Source organism: Notolabrus celidotus, chromosome 6, assembly GCF_009762535.1.
Source record: "Notolabrus celidotus isolate fNotCel1 chromosome 6, fNotCel1.pri, whole genome shotgun sequence".
NCBI lineage: Eukaryota > Metazoa > Chordata > Actinopteri > Labriformes > Labridae > Notolabrus > Notolabrus celidotus.
In genome coordinates this window covers 37,501,296-37,518,216 of record NC_048277.1, presented here as the reverse complement: position 1 = coordinate 37,518,216, position 16,921 = coordinate 37,501,296, and the positions used below count along the sequence as shown (strand labels likewise).

The following is a 16,921-nucleotide window of genomic DNA, read 5'->3' as shown; positions in this document are numbered from 1 at the left end:
CTCTACAAATAAACTTCCTTGTAAATAGATAGATAGATAGATAGATAGATAGATAGATAGATAGATAGATAGATAGATAGATAGATAGATAGATAGATAGATAGATAGATAGAAACCTCAGGAAATTCAGATTCCAGCAGCAGGTAACACCAAAGGACAGAAAAACAGCACGCAGATATCAAAGATCAAAAATCACAGGTTATATTCACAGTACAGTTCACAGTAGCAGCAATATATACAAGTCTAAAAAGGAATACCGGTGCAGGTTATAATAAAATAGCAACAGCAATAATAAATAAATTGATAATTAACTATAAATACTGAGGAGTGCAAGCTTGTTTAAATTGTGTTGTGGTCCATTCAGTTAAGACTATTTTTCTCTCCCCCCCCAATCCTCTGTCCTCCTCCCGCCCCCCCCTCCTCCCTCCAAGTGAGGAGTTATACAGTTTAGTTGCACGGGGAACAAAGGAGTTTTTGAGTCTATTTGTGCTTCATCTGGGGAGGAGCATTCTGTCACTGAACAAGCTTCTCTGGTTGCTGATGACAGTGTGCAGAGGGTGGCTGGTGTTATCCATGATGGCCAGCAGTTTGTTCATGGATCTCTTCTCTGCCACTGTCACCAGGCAGTCCAGCTTCATGCCGACCATAGAGCCGGCCCGCCTGATCAGCTTGTCCAGTCTGGAAGAGTCCCTCTTTGATGTGCTGCCCCCCAGCACACCACAGAGTAATTTATTAGGGATGGGAATTTACCCTAATCCTTGTAATTGATTACTTGAATGACACGGACCTACCACTCTGGTAGTTGTTGTTCTCTGTGATGGTAGCTTGTACTCTGGCTCGACTAACGCGATCAGCTCTTTGAAGCCTTCTCCTTCCACAACACTTAAAGGGAGCATATCTCCAGTTACCATTTTGGTTCTTATCAGGCTAATCTTCTCCGCTCTGGTTTCATCACAACGACGTGTGCTAACAGGGCGAGCAAAAGACGTGATGTGAGACTGCCTGTTATCCGTCTCCGCTGTTTTCTCCTTGTGCTTTAAAGGTGACATATCATGCAAAATTGACTTTTTAATGGTTCTCCACCTGAAATCTGTGTCCCTGTCTACAAACCCCCTGAGAATGAAAAGAATCCATTCTGCCCCTGTTCTGATTTCTCCACCTTTCTGTAAATGTGTGCTGAAACCAGCCGTTTCAGTTTTCAGTGTTTTTCATACGTCACAACGCCATCCGGTCTGTAACAGGAAGTCAGAGCTCGGAGCTTGTTCAGCCCATAGACTGTATAAAATACAACTCAACCCCTCCTCTGTTTTTTCATTCCCTGCACACATGTGTGCTAACAAGGAGCTTAGGAGGGAGGCATGCTAGTTGTAGGCTGTCTTAATAAACACAAAGGTCGCTTTGACTCCCCACGTCTGCAGATTTGAAGATCTAGTGGAGGATTTTTATTTATCATAGATAAGTGCTAGCGCTAGTTAGCATAGCCACATAGCTACATGTTGGTAGCTGTGTACCAAGACACACGTCGACATACTGACAAATAAAACAACAAGAAACACTAAATCTGTGACCAATGGTTCAGAAAGGTCCTGCTGCAGGCGCCTCTCCGTCAGGATCAGATTCTGGATCAGATTCAGAGGGTTGAAGTAACGTGATCTCTGAGCAGCCGTGTATATTCAGCCAACATTTAAACATTAGATCAACATGCTGGAGAGCCGAGGCCCCACCCACTTCCTGAGGGGGGCGTGGTCAGAGGGAAAACAGACTGTTCTGAGGAGGGCTGAAGAAGAGGGTTCTTCAGGCAGACCAGAATCTGATTTCAAAGTGTTTTTATGAGCAATAAACTTTAAAGACATGTTTTGGGGACCTCTTAGACCAATATACTTGGGTTAAAAAGCGTGATATGTCACCTTTAACACTTTTTGAAAAATTGAAAAATTCCATAAATGTTGTTTCATAGTTTTGATGTCTTCAGTATTAATCTACAGTGTTTACAATAATTAAAATAAATGCAAACCCTTGAATGAGAAGGTGTTTCCAAACTTTTGACTGGTAGTGTATGCAGTTTGATTTAATAAAGAAGGTGAAACGACCACAACAGAAACAGGCTAAAACTCTGCAACAGAGACTCCAGTCAGACATACAGTCAGGTACAAATAGGGAAGTTAAGCAAAAGGCACACTGAAGACTGAAGATGACTGCATGCAAAATAAAGAAGGCCGTCGTTTTGAAACATTCTAGGTGGAGCAAAGTAATGTTAAAAATACTCTAGCTTGGGGCGCTGGTGGCCTAGCGGTCTAAGCGCCCCACATACAGAGGCTACAGTCCTCGTCGCAGGGGGTCGCCGGTTCGATTCCCGGCCGGTCGACCATTTCCTGCATGTGTTCCCCCGCTCTCTACTCCCCATATTTCCTGTCTCTCTTCAGCTGTCGTATCAAATAAATCATCATCATCATCATCATCATCATCATCATCATCATCATCATCATCATCATCATCATCATCATCATCATCCTGTTCTCTGCAGGGTTTACCTTTTTGTACAGAAACATCCTCTCAATCCGAGTATGGACTACATACTGTGAGTCAATGTTTTCAACTTTTAAAGTCACCTACAAAGACTTTGCACACATAAAAAGAAAAACTAATGAAACTGGGCGTTCAGACATCAATCAGATAACGATCGATCAGAGCGAAGACACGGTTTCCTCTGTGACATGATGCAGCAAAAACAAAGACGAAGAGGAGAAGTTCAGAAGCAGCAAACTGTCGCTGAGGAGAGCAGCAGGTAAGTCCAATAACACAAACTTTTATCCACTGCAGAAATATCTCAAACGTTCACTCACTGTCTGGGATTATTGGAAATGTTAATAATGATCTCACTACTTGTTTCAAGTTTCAGAGCTTGAAAAGAGACATTTTGTGATTCAAATATTCGAAGTCTTCTTTATTGTCAAATAAACTGCAGTATGCACCAGACAAACAGAGGATTTGATATTATGTTTCTCTCTCAGACCCTAGCAAATATCTAGAAAAAGATAAGAAGTAAGCTAATAAAAATAATAAAATACAGTTTAAAACAGTGCAAAAACTTTGCTATAGTGCAATTTAAAATCAAAGTGAGTGTGTGCGTTTCAGTCCTGAGGATGACAGACCTCAGCGTTGATTTGGGGGGGGGGGGGGGGGGGGGGTCAGTGACCGGGTTAGGTCTGTGAAGGGGGCACTATGGGAAGAGGGGGCAAAACAGGGAGAGAGTTCAGCATCCTGACTGCCTGGTGGATAAAACTGTCCCCCAGTCTGCTGGTTCTGGCCCAGAGACTGCGTAGTCTCCTTCCTGATGGCAACAGGCTGAAGAGGCTGTGAGACGGGTGGGAGGGGATGTCAAAATAGATTGCAACACGAATACACATAGTTTGTATCGAGTTAATACATATTAGATCTCGAGCCTCAAACTTAGATCTTGAGCCTCGAACTTTCTTCTTTATTTTGAGTTTTATTTTGTGGTTTTTAAGCTTCAACAGAAACCTAAAATATACATTTTCTTACAAACAGCAGCCATTGTGCCGATGAGTGTCGTATTTTGAAGTACAGCACTCAAAATTGTACAAACTTGTCATTCCCACATGGATGTATGGGGCTGAAATGGCGACACACGTTGATCCACGAAACGTCCGTTTGCAGGCACAGTGCAGGTATTTCTTCTCAGAGGTCTAACTTCTGTGATCTGTCAGTGAAGTCAGATTCATCTAAAAGCCTAAACATTTCTCGTTGTTCATTCCCTATGCTTGTTTTACATACCTACATGGAAGGGCAAAGCTTAAGGTGGGGAGAGCACACCCCCCATCTGATTTATGTGCATAAATGAAAAGCCAAGGTAAGGAGAATATCAGCAAAGAGCACCAGGGTACAGAACAGAGCGGGCATTGGTGAGTTTGCACACATGGAATGCAAAAGCTTGATGTGGGGAGAGCACACCTCCCCTCTTTTATTTGCATAATTGAAAAGCCAGGGTAGGGCGAGCTTCAGCAAAGACCCCTAGGGTAAATAACAGATTGGGCATCGGTGAGTGTGTACACGTGAAATGCCAAAGCCTGAAGCGGGGAAAGAACACCTCCCCTCTCTTTCATGTGCATAAATGAAAAGCATAGGTAGGGAGAGCATCAGCAAAGAACCCCAGGGTACAGAACAGAGTGTGCATCGGTGAATATGCTCACATAGCTTGCCAAAGCCTAATGTGGGGTGATCACACTTCCCCTCTCTTTCATGTGCATGAATAAAAAGCCAAGGTAGGGAGAGCATCAGCAAAGAACACCAGGGTACAGTACACAGCGGCCACTGGTGAATGTGCTCACATAGAATGCTGAAGCCTGATGTGGGGAGAGCACACCTCTCCTCTTTCCCATGTGCATGAATAGAAAGCCAAGGTAGGGAGAGCATCAGCAAAGAACCCCAGGGTACAGAACAGAGTGTGCATCGGTGAATATGCTCACATGGAATGCCAAAGCCTAATGTAGGGTGATCACACTTCCCCTCTCTTTCATATGCATAACTGAAAAGCATAGGTAGAGAGAGCATCAGCAAAAAAAAAAAAAAACAGAATACAGTACACAGCTGGTATTGGTGAATGTGCTCTTATACAATGCCAAAGCCTGAGGTGAGGAGAGCACACCTCTCCTCTATTTCAGATGCATAAATGACAAGCCAAGGCAGGGAGAGCATCAGCAAAGACCCTTGGAGTGCATAATAGATTGGGCATCAGTGAATGTGCTCATGTGAAATACTGAAGCCTGATGTGGGGAGAGCACACCTCCCCTCTTTCCCATGTGCATGAATGAAAAGCCAAGGTAGGGAGAGCATCAGTAAAGACCCCCAGGGTAATTAATAGATTGGGCAATGGTAAGTGTCCACATGTGGAATGCCAAAGCCTAATGTGGGGAGAGCACACCTCCCCTCTCTTTCATGTGCATACAGGAAAAGCCAAGGCAGGGAGAGCAGCAGCAAAGAGTCCCAGGGTACAGAATAGAGTGGGCTTCAGGAAAAGTGCCCAGGTGGATGCAAAAACCTGAGGTGAGGAGCGTACACCTCTCCTCTCTTTCATCTGCATACATTAAAAGCCAAGGCAGGGAGAGCAGCAGCAAAGACCACACACAAGACCATATATATGCCGCAGGTAAAATGAGACACAGCAGAAAGGAGGAGCTGGTGTGGAGGTCTCGTAAAGCTGTTTGCAGGGGGAGCAGTAAGAGAAGGCAGACTGAGGTAGTTTAAAGAGTAAGCACATTTTACTGTCTGCTCATTGGATGCTTAGCTGAGCTGTTAGCCGATAGGGGCTGGTGGTAAGAGTAGCTGATGTTCTGTAGGCCGAGGTGACTTTGTGGCCAGCCTGAACCAACACTATGCTCAATTTGTGACAACCCTTCTCTTCTTTTAGTCTCATTTTTATCTCTCCTTGTTTGTCCAGAGCCAACATGACAGCCCTGCTCTTTCTGTCTTCTGTCCTCTGTATCATTGGATCTATCACCCCGGTCTCCACGCTGCCCCCTACAGACCCCCCGCTGATCCCCGGTCACCCATTCGTGGCTATTTGGAACGCTCCCACTGACAAGTGTCAACAGCTCCACATCCCACTGGACACTGCAGCCTTCCAGGCGGTGACCACGCCCGACTTAGTCCCGGGTCAGTTCCTCACCATCTTCTACAAGGAGCGCCTCGGCCTCTACCCTGCAGTCGACACCGACAAACACATAACCCACTTAGGTGGAGTCCCTCAAAAGGGGAACTTGACAGAGCACCTGGCAAAAGCTAAGGGCCAAATAGATTACTACATCTCCCAGGAGCCTTCTCCTGGACTGGCAGTCATAGACTGGGAGTCCTGGCGCCCCCTTTGGGACCTGAACTGGGGATCGAAGCGCATCTATCAGAAGCTGTCCATAGCTCGAGCCATAGAGATGGTTCCCTTTTTAACAATGAACAAAATCCAGAAATTTGCCAAGAGCCACTTCCAGGATGCCGCGCGGCGCTTCATGGAGAGGACTCTCAGCCTCGGGATCGGAGAGCGTCCGAGCTGCCTCTGGGGCTTCTACTTGTTCCCCGAATGCTACAACTACAACTGGAGGAAGAGCGATTACACGGGGAAGTGCTCGGCGAAGACCCAGAAGAAGAACAACCAGCTACTGTGGCTGTGGGACCGCAGCACCGCCCTCTTCCCCTCGATATACCTCAACCTGGACCTGAGGGACTCCCCCAAGGCGACACTGTTCGTCCGCAACAGAGTCCAGGAGGCAGTGAGGGTGGCAAAGCTGCCAACACATCCATACACTGCTCCCATCTACGTCTACTCCAGACCCCTGTACCGGAACCAGACCCAGTTCTACAGCAAGGTTGGACAGGGGGCTCTATTAAAATCAGGGGGTTTTGGGTCTTAACAACTTTGAAACTTTAAAGGTTGAAAACTCTTCTGTGATTCGACCTCTTTCAGACAGACCTGGTGAGCACTATAGGAGAGTCTGCAGCTCTGGGAGCTTCAGGGATCGTCATGTGGGGAGCATCCAAAGACTTCAACAACAAGGTAACCACACTTTCCTGAAGAGGAAACATTAGACAATATGCATGCTTCCTGTTATTCCCTGAAGGGGTGATTCCCTCCCCACGTGGCTTTAGAACAACATTCCTGTTTTTGTCACAGTTTGTTTCTTTGCAAAGCCTCGGGGGATAGAAATAAGAATCCAAAGCATGAGGAAGATTCGGGAAAGTGCATAACTTGTCATTTCTTGGGTCAGTGTCTCTCTGAGCCTGCAGGCGTGGCACTGTGTGAGTGTGTTGCTCTCCACAGGTTTAACAAAGGGGAACACAGATGACGAGGCTTTACTCAGCAAATAATTCAACCGCCTTTGTTTCCTGTTTTATAGGAGGAACTCACGGCACAGTTTGCTTTCCTAACGGTCAAATGTTGAAGAGCTGTGCTGCCTCTTTTGCTTTTGTCTGCGATTTGCAACCCACCTCCACCCCAGATCCTCCTTTATGCTGTTTCTGATTTTACCAGCAATAATATTAATACTTTATTTATAAAGCACTTTTCAATACAGGTAACAAAGTGCTTGATCTGTCAGTGGTGAGTCTGCAGCAGGATCCTCTTTTAAAGCTCTCAGATACATCACAGCTGTCCTGTCATTTTATGTTCCACCACGATCACTGAGGTCCTTGAATGCCTCCCTTTAATCTGGCTTTTAATTTGGAGTAATTTCTTTTTAGCCCTGGACTTTATTATTACCATTATCACCATCTGTTCTACCATCAGTTTTATCTTTTATTTTATTCTATTTTATTTTATGTTATTTAATATTTTATTTTATTTCATTTTTCTGGTATTTATCAGATTTTATTTTAACGAATTTATCTCATTTTCCTGATTTTATTGTATTGATCATATTGTAATGATTTAGTTTTTTTTAATTCTGATATTTATGCTTTTATGTTTATTTTTCTGGTGTTTATCAGGTTTTATTTTATTAATTTTATTTTAATTGTTATGATATTTATCAGAATTTATTTAAATTAGTTTTACTTGTATCCATCTGATATTATTTAATTCATTTTATAATTATTTTATTTTTTTCTGATATTTATCTGATTTTTATTTTATTTATGTTATTTTTAATTTTATGATATTTATCTTGTTTTATGTAATTGATCATAGTGTAATGATCTTATGTTTATTTTACTGATATTTATCTTATTTAATTTAATTTATCATATTTTTATGTTTATGATATTTATCTGATTTTATATTTTTGGTATCCATCCGATTTTATTTTATTCATTTTAGGATTATTTTATTTGTTCTGATATTCATCTGATTTGATTTTATTGATTATAATTTTGTTTTCTGATTTTTACCATTTTTATTTTATTGATTTTATTTAGATTTTTATAATATTTATCAGTTTTTATTTATTGATTATATTGTAATGATTTTATTGTATTTGTTCTCATATTTATCTGATATGATTGAATTGATTATATTGGAATGATTACATTTTATTTTATTCTGATATTTATTTATACATTTTTTATGATATTTATCAGATGTCCTTTTATTTATCTGATTTCATTTTTCTCTTAACCATCTAATTTTTAATTGAATCCATTTTATCCTTCTGATAATTATATGATTTTATTTTACTGATTATATTGTAATTATTTTATTTTATTTGTCTGATTATAAACATTTTTATTTTATTGATTTTACTCCAATTGTTATGGTATTTATTAGATTTGATTTTATTGATTATATTTTAATGATTTTATTTTATTTCTTTGATTTTATTTTTATGACATTTATCTGTTTTTTTCTAGTATTATCTGATTTAATTTTATTGATTTTTCTTAATTTTTTCTGACATGATTTTATTGAAATGATTTTTTGAATTGAATTTTTCATATCACATTCCTCTATCTTATTTTAGCCTGCCCTTTTCTGTTCGTCTGTGAAGCACTTTGGGTTGCATGAATTAATGGAAGGTGCTTTACAAATAAAAACAGGTTGAGTTGAGTTTCCCACGCTACACCAGATCGTTTGCAGGGTTTACCAACATGACTGAGCTGTCTCGAGAGCTTGCATTACCCAACTCAGAGGCGTTGAGGTGACTGAGCAACGGCCAAAATACAGATAACATCAGGACAGGAGCAAAAAGCAGAAGCTGAAGTGGAGCTGCAGACTTCACTATGAGTGCTTCATATACATCAATCCCTTTAGCCATAGCGTCCTAGATGTGTCCTGTCTCCCTAGAAAAGGTGGCTCACTGTCTAGCAGTGGTTAGGAGGGCGGCTCCTGTTCATGTTTGCATTATTGAAAACAAATTTCAGGTTGAAATGTGCCACAGATTAAATGAATGTCTTTATTTAGTAGGTCATTTTCTCCACATTGTTTGTCACTTTCAAAACTGAATCCACACTCTCACCTTTAAACCCCGCCTCCTGCCTTCAGGAAACCTGCCAGTCTTTGTCCAAGCACCTGGAGTCCACCTTGAACCCTTACATCGCCAACGTGACGGCGGCCGCCATGCTGTGCAGCGAGGTCTTGTGTCAGGGGATGGGTCGCTGCGTCAGGAAGAACTACGACTCCGCCCACTACCTGCACCTGAGCCCCGCCCACTTCAGCATCAAGAAGGCTGAGGGGAAGTACGTGGCGGTCGGTCTTCCTTCTGCTGACGACCTGGACGCCTGGGCCGGAAACTTCACCTGTCAGTGCTACAGGGGGTCGAGCTGCTCGCCAAAACTGCTGCGTCCAACCGCAGTCAGACGCATCTGGGTTTAATCTGAAGTGCAATGCAAATTTAGAGAGACACATTTTAACATTTTATAAAACAAAATGAAGTTAAAACACTTTTACTAAGAACAAAACAAACTACCCAGACTACATTCATTTTTTGTACCAGACTGTAAACATGTTTATTTCTGCTGTAAAGATCATCTTCTTTGAATGGGTGTGTATGTGGTTTCCTGTGTTTCTGCAGTCAGCCTCTAGTGGACACTTGATGAACTGCAGTTTTTAACGCTTCCACATTGGCTTCAATTCTCGCAGCCGGAGTTTGCCGCTTGGTCAGCGGTTTGTTTTGGTGGAGAGAAATGGACTGTCCTGCTAATCACAGGTCATTCTGATGTGTCCTTTCAAAATAAAAGGCAAACAAATTTTGGAAAACTAGCGATAATTCTAGTTATTTTCAATCAGAGATTATAAACAAACCTCAGTTTCCACTGACTCATTATAGTTCAGACTCATAGTGGACAACCTCGTGGTGTAATTCTGCCAATCACAGCTCGATCTGATGTGTACATTTAAAATATCAGCCATTTGAAATTGAGATTCTTTTAATTCCACTCATAGTGGAAAGCTATATTTTCAAATTTCAAATAGTTAATATTTTAAATATGCACATCAAATCAAGATGTGATTGGCAGAATTAAATTATGAGGTTGTCTACTATGAGTCTGAACTATAACGAGAATCTCTGAATGAAATTTATCAAGGATAATCGCTATTTTTCCGAATTTTGTGTGGCTTTTATTTTGAAAGGACACATCAGAATGACCTGTAATTGGCAGAATTAAATCCTGAGGTTATCTACTATGAGTCTGAACTATAATATGAACATCTGAGTGACAATAAAAGGGATAATCTCTAATTTTCCGAATTTCGTTTGGCTTTTATTTTGAAAGGACACATCAGAATGACCTGTAATTGGCAGAATTAAATTATGAGGTTATCTACTATGAGTCTGAACTATACCGAGAATCTCTGAATGAAAGTATCAAGGATAATTGCTATTTCTCCAAATTTTGTTTGGCTTTTCAGAACACATCAGAATGGCCTGTGATTGGCAGAATTAAATTATGAGGTTGTCTACTATGAGTCTGAACTATAATGAGAACATCTGAATGAAAATAAAAGGGATAATCGCTATTTTTCCAATTTTTGGGGGCTTTTATTTTGAAAGGACGCATCAGAATGACCAGTAATTGTCAGAATTAAATTATGAGGTTATCTACTTCAAGTCTGAACTTTAATAAGAACATCTGAATGACAATAAAAGGGATAATGGCTATTTTTCCACATTTTGTTTGGCTTTTATTTTGAAAGGACACATCAGAATGACCTGCGATTGGCAGAATTAAATTATGAGGTTGTCTACTATGAGTCTGAACTATAATGAGAACATCTGAATGAAAATAAAAGGGATAATCGCTATTTTTCCTATTTTTGGGGGGCTTTTATTTTGAAAGGACGCATCAGAATGACCAGTAATTGGCTGAATTAAATTATGAGGTTGTCTACTATGAGTCTGAACTATACCGAGAATCTCTGAATGAAAGTATCAAGGATAATTGCTATTTTTCCAAATTTTGTTTGGCTTTTCAGAACACATCAGAATGGCCAGTAATTGGCAGAATTAAATTATGAGGTTGTCTACTTCGAGTCTGAACTTTAATAAGAACATCTGAATGAAAATAAAAGGGATAATGGCTATTTTTCCAAATTTTGTTTGGCTTTTATTTTGAAAGGACACATCAGAATGACCTGTAATTGGCAGAATTAAATTATGAGGTTATCTACTATGAGTCTGAACTATAATGAGAACATCTGAATGAAAATAAAAGGGATAATCGCTATTTTTCCAATTTTTGGGGGGCTTTTATTTTGAAAGGACGCATCAGAATGACCTGTAATTGGCAGAATTAAATTATGAGGTTATCTACTATGAGTCTGAACTATAATGAGAACATCTGAATGAAAATAAAAGGGATAATCGCTATTTTTCCAATTTTTGGGGGGCTTTTATTTTGAAAGGACGCATCAGAATGACCTGTAATTGTCAGAATTAAATTATGAGGTTGTCTACTTCGAGTCTAAACTTTAATAAGAACATCTGAATGAAAATAAAAGGGATAATGGCTATTTTTCCAAATTTTGTTTGGCTTTTATTTTGAAAGGACACATCAGAATGACCTGTAATTGGCAGAATTAAATTATGAGGTTATCTACTATGAGTCTGAACTATAATGAGAACATCTGAATGAAAATAAAAGGGATAATCGCTATTTTTCCAATTTTTGGGGGGCTTTTATTTTGAAAGGACGCATCAGAATGACCTGTAATTGGCAGAATTAAATTATGAGGTTATCTACTATGAGTCTGAACTATAATGAGAACATCTGAATGAAAATAAAAGGGATAATCGCTATTTTTCCAATTTTTGGGGGGCTTTTATTTTGAAAGGACGCATCAGAATGACCTGTAATTGTCAGAATTAAATTATGAGGTTATCTACTATGAGTCTGAACTTTAATAAGAACATCTGAATGAAAATAAAAGGGATAATCGCTATTTTTCCAATTTTTTGGGGGCTTTTATTTTGAAAGGACGCATCAGAATGACCAGTAATTGGCTGAATTAAATTATGAGGTTATCTACTATGAGTCTGAACTATAATGAGAACATCTGAATGAAAATAAAAGGGATAATCGCTATTTTTCCAATTTTTGTGTGACTTTTATTTTGAAAGGACACATCAGAATGACCTGTAATTGGCAAAATTAAATTATGAGATTGTCTACTGTGAGTCTGAACTATAATGAGAACATCTGAATGAAAATAAAAGGGATAATCGCTATTTTTCCAAATTTTGTGTGGCTTTTATTTTGAAAGAACACATCAGAATGGCCTGTGATTGGCAGGACGGTCCGTTTCTCTCCGCCAAAACAAACCGCTCACTCGATCACTTCCTGTATTTGGTACACTCCATTTCAAGAAGAATCTGCTGTTTGCAAATTATTTTTGGGACTGGTAAAAATGTTCTGTCTCTTTAAAAGTGTTTGTGATTTTGCAAATTTGTTTTCTTCTTGGTAAAAGTGTTTTAAAGTCATTTTTTTTTATAAAATGTAAATTTGTCTCCAACTTTATAAAAGTGTTTCTGATTTTGCAAATTTGCATTGGACTTCCCAGCCACCGTAGCTTATACTAATCTAAGTGTTACACATTATCTAAGGCAGGGGTTCCCAAAGTGTGGGTCGGGACCCCTTGAGGGGTCGTGAGACACCAATGGAGGGTCGCGAGATGTCTTTCAGTTTTTTATATATTTTTTAAGTCATCTAAACTTGCTTATTTTACCCATTATTGTAAAAATATTGACAAAAATTGTAGTTACGTTTTAAATAAAACCCTGCAAATAAGTACATTTCATTAGTTTTCTGCCTTTCTTTGTTGCCAGATGACTCCTAAAGTTAGGGTTAGGGTTACATAACAGTTAATTATGTAGGTAAACTAATTTTTAAATTTAGGTAAATGAAGTATGAAGCAATATTCAATCACTTTGAGGGACAGTAGGGGTCACAAGTCTTTGTCACCTATATTTTGGGGGTCGCGGGCTGAAAAGTTTGGGAACCCCTGATCTAAGGGATCATGTATAGTGAGCAGGTGCGAATTAGAATCCAGACCCTGATGCAGAACTGCTCTCTGAGATCTGATGGACAGCTATCAAAATGTCAATTTGTGTCCTTAGAAGTGCCAAAAGCAAATCCCAAATCAAAGAAAATATGACTTTAATTTGAAGAGCCCAAAGGCAGCTGAATAAAAACTCACCTTCAAACCCTTTTTTGTGGTCATTGATGGTAACAGGATCTACTGACTGAAAGGTGAAACGACCACAAGACTGTACAAGTCAAGTCGAGACAGGTCCAATAAAACCACCACTTAAGTCAGTGAGTCTGAGACCAGGCGGGGATCAGTAGGATCACTTAACATGAAGAGATTGAGGATTAAAGTGAAACATAAACATTCAGGGATTTGATCTCCTCTTGGCGAACACTCAGACTCCACCATGTTTGTCTTTTTGGTGTGTGCCTGGCTGGTTTGGTGCTCTAAAGGTTCAGACCTTTCTCTCCACAGACGTCTTGACTTGTTATAGCAAGATTAAAGCTCACGTAATGTTCGTGACAGATCCTCTCCTTTTAGGTGTGTCAGAAAAACAGCATGTGCAGTATCAAGGGCCTGGCAAACCTTAATTAAGCACAGTCATCATGAAGCTCCAAGTTTCCACTGTGTGTGCAGGAATTTAGAGCTTTGGGCCAAATGTGAAATAAGATCACTTTGTGCCGTGAAATAATGAGGGGAACCAGCTCCATCACGAAGGGCAGGTTTAAGTGTTCTGTAAAAACTTCTAAAGATCACCAAATCTGAGTTACAGCTACAGAATCACACGCTGTTTGTCCCTCTCTGCACACCGTAGATGCACTGCTGCAGGGGCTTCCTGCTGCCGCCATGATGTGAAGTGAGGACACAGCTTTTTAACATTTTTAGAGCAATATTTGTGATCTCCACATTTAGTGTTGTGAAAAATAAATTTAAGTAACAACCACTGTTAAATCCAATTGCTAAATATAAAAAATGCTAAATATAAATGTTAAGCATAATTGTTAAACATAAATATAAATGCTTAATGTAAATGTTAAATGTTAAACATCAATATCAATGTAAAATCAAAATGTTAAATCCTATTGTGAAATGTTAAATAGCAATGTTGATTGTTAAATCTAAATATCAAATATAAATGCTTAATTAAATCAAAATGTTAAATCAAAATGTTAAATTTAAATGTAAATTGTAAATATGAACTGTTAAATAGAAAACGTTAAATGTTAAATCTAAGTGTCAAATGTTAAATACAAATGCTAAATATAAATATATATATATGAAATATTAAATATACATTTTTAAAAGAACTATACATTTTAAATTTGAAATATTAATGCTAAATGTAAATGTTAAATATAAATGTAAAATGTTAATTATAATGTTAAATCCTATTGTGAAATTTTAAATGTAAATATACATTTTAAATATTAGTGTTGATTGTTAAATCTAAATGTTAAATTTCAATGCAAAATGTTAAATACAAATGCTAAATATAAATATATAAATGAAATATTAAATATACATTTTTAAAAGAAATATACATTTTATATTGAAGTATAAATTTTAATTATTAATGTTGATGTTAAATCTAAATGTTCATTTTTAAATCTAAGTGTTAAATCTAAATGTTTAATGTTTGATAAAATATTGATTGTTGAATCTAAATTTTAAATATTAATGCTAAATGTAAATGTTAAATATAAATGTAAAATGTTAATTATATTGTTAAATCCTATTGTGAAATTTTAAATGTAAATATACATTTTAAATATTAGTGTTGATTGTTAAATCTAAATGTTAAATTTCAATGCAAAATGTTAAATACAAATGCTAAATATAAATATATATAAATGAAATATTAAATATACATTTTTAAAAGAAATATACATTTTATATTGAAGTATAAATTTTAATTATTAATGTTGATGTTAAATCTAAATGTTCATTTTTAAATCTAATTGTTAAATCTAAATGTTTAATGTTTGATAAAATATTGATCGTTGCATCTAAATTTGAAATATTAATGATAAATGTAAATGTTAAATATAAATGTAAAATGTTAATTATAATGTTAAATCCTATTGTGAAATTTTAAATGTAAATATACATTTTAAATATTAGTGTTGATTGTTAAATCTAAATGTTAAATTTCAATGCAAAATGTTAAATACAAATGCTAAATATAAATAAATATAAATGAAATATTAAATATACATTTTTAAAAGAAATATACATTTTATATTGAAGTATACATTTTAATTATTAATGTTGATGTTAAATCTAAATGTTGATTTTAAATCTAAGTGTTAAATCTAAATGTTTAATGTTTAATAAAAAATTGATTGTTGAATCTAAATTTCAAATATTAATGATAAATGTAAATGTTAAATATAAATGTAAAATGTTAATTATAATGTTAAATCCTATTGTGAAATTTTAAATGTAAATATACATTTTAAATATTAGTGTTGATTGTTAAATCTAAATGTTAAATTTCAATGCAAAATGTTAAATACAAATGCTAAATATAAATAAATATAAATGAAATATTAAATATACATTTTTAAAAGAAATATACATTTTATATTGAAGTATACATTTTAATTATTAATGTTGATGTTAAATTTAAATGTTGATTTTTAAATCTAAGTGTTAAATCTAAATGTTTAATGTTTGATAAAATATTGATTGTTGAATCTAAATTTGAAATATTAATGCTAAATGTAAATGTTAAATATAAATGTAAAATGTTAATTATAATGTTAAATCCTATTGTGAAATTTTAAATGTAAATATACATTTTAAATATTAGTGTTGATTGTTAAATCTAAATGTTAAATTTCAATGCAAAATGTTAAATACAAATGCTAAATATAAATATATAAATGAAATTTTAAATATACATTTTTAAAAGAAATATACATTTTATATTGAAGTATAAATTTTAATTATTAATGTTGATGTTAAATCTAAATGTTCATTTTTAAATCTAAGTGTTAAATCTAAATGTTTAATTTTTGATAAAATATTGATTGTTGAATCTAAATTTTAAATATTAATGCTAAATGTAAATGTTAAATATAAATGTAAAATGTTAATTATAATGTTAAATCCTATTGTGAAATTTAAATATAAATATACATTTTAAATATTAGTGTTGATTGTTAAATCTAAATGTTAAATTTCAATGTAAAATGTTGCTCTGTGATCTTAAATATTAAGCTTTTATGTAAATTCACAGGCCTAGCAAAAATACCAAAATAAAAGCTTCATAAAGTGATACAGACTTAGCATTAGCAACTTAGCTTGTCCGTAGTGACTCAGCAAGTAAAGAAAGAAATGTAAAAAGTGTCAAAATGAAAAAATTTTGTTCTGTTTGATCTACTGAACAGAGTTCTGATATTTTGGTCCTATAATCCAGATTAAATTTAGCTCCATAAACAAAGATTAAGTTTCCTGATTTTCAAGATTCAACCTGAAAGCTTTAATCTGATCGGTCTACCGCTGAACACCCGAGCCCTGAAACAACCGGGGTCAAAGGTCAACACATTCCTGTTGTTGAACTTTCACTGCACCCTCGCGCTACAGAGTACAGGACAGGCATCAGGATAAAAACCACACACACACACACACACACACACACACACACACACACACACACACACACACACACACACACACACACACACACACACACACACACACCACAGGAGATAATGAGCTTGGCTTGATGAAGGATACAAGCCCAAACATGTGAGTCTGATGATCAGGTTGTTGTTTGTGCTGCAAGTTGAGAATAAAGGCTCCTACATTAATTACTGTCTCAGTAAATGTTAAATTGATCTTTGCTTTTACAGAAAAAATGTCAGTTTAAAAATGTTCATCACAGAATAAATGTCTTTCTGTACATCTGCTGTTCAAAGTAATCTGATTGGACTGGAGCCATCCAATAAG

At 36.6% G+C, this 16,921-nt stretch overlaps 1 protein-coding gene across 2 annotated transcripts; it reads left to right on the top strand.

The window, feature by feature from the left end:
* The first annotated feature begins 2,739 nt into the window (after positions 1–2,739).
* Positions 2,740–9,411, top strand: LOC117814596 (hyaluronidase PH-20-like). 2 transcript variants are annotated; one of them, XM_034686029.1, is made up of 4 exons: positions 2,740–2,785; positions 5,459–6,377; positions 6,476–6,565; positions 8,984–9,411. In XM_034686029.1, the coding sequence occupies exons 2-4, from the start codon at positions 5,466–5,468 to the stop codon at positions 9,311–9,313; spliced, it is 1,332 nt and encodes a 443-aa protein (XP_034541920.1). In that variant the 5' UTR covers positions 2,740–2,785; positions 5,459–5,465; the 3' UTR covers positions 9,314–9,411. The 2 variants fall into 2 exon arrangements, with proteins under 2 accessions (XP_034541920.1, XP_034541921.1); XM_034686030.1 differs by lacking the exon at positions 2,740–2,785 and adding an exon at positions 4,966–5,064.
* Positions 9,412–16,921: the final 7,510 nt, after the last annotated feature.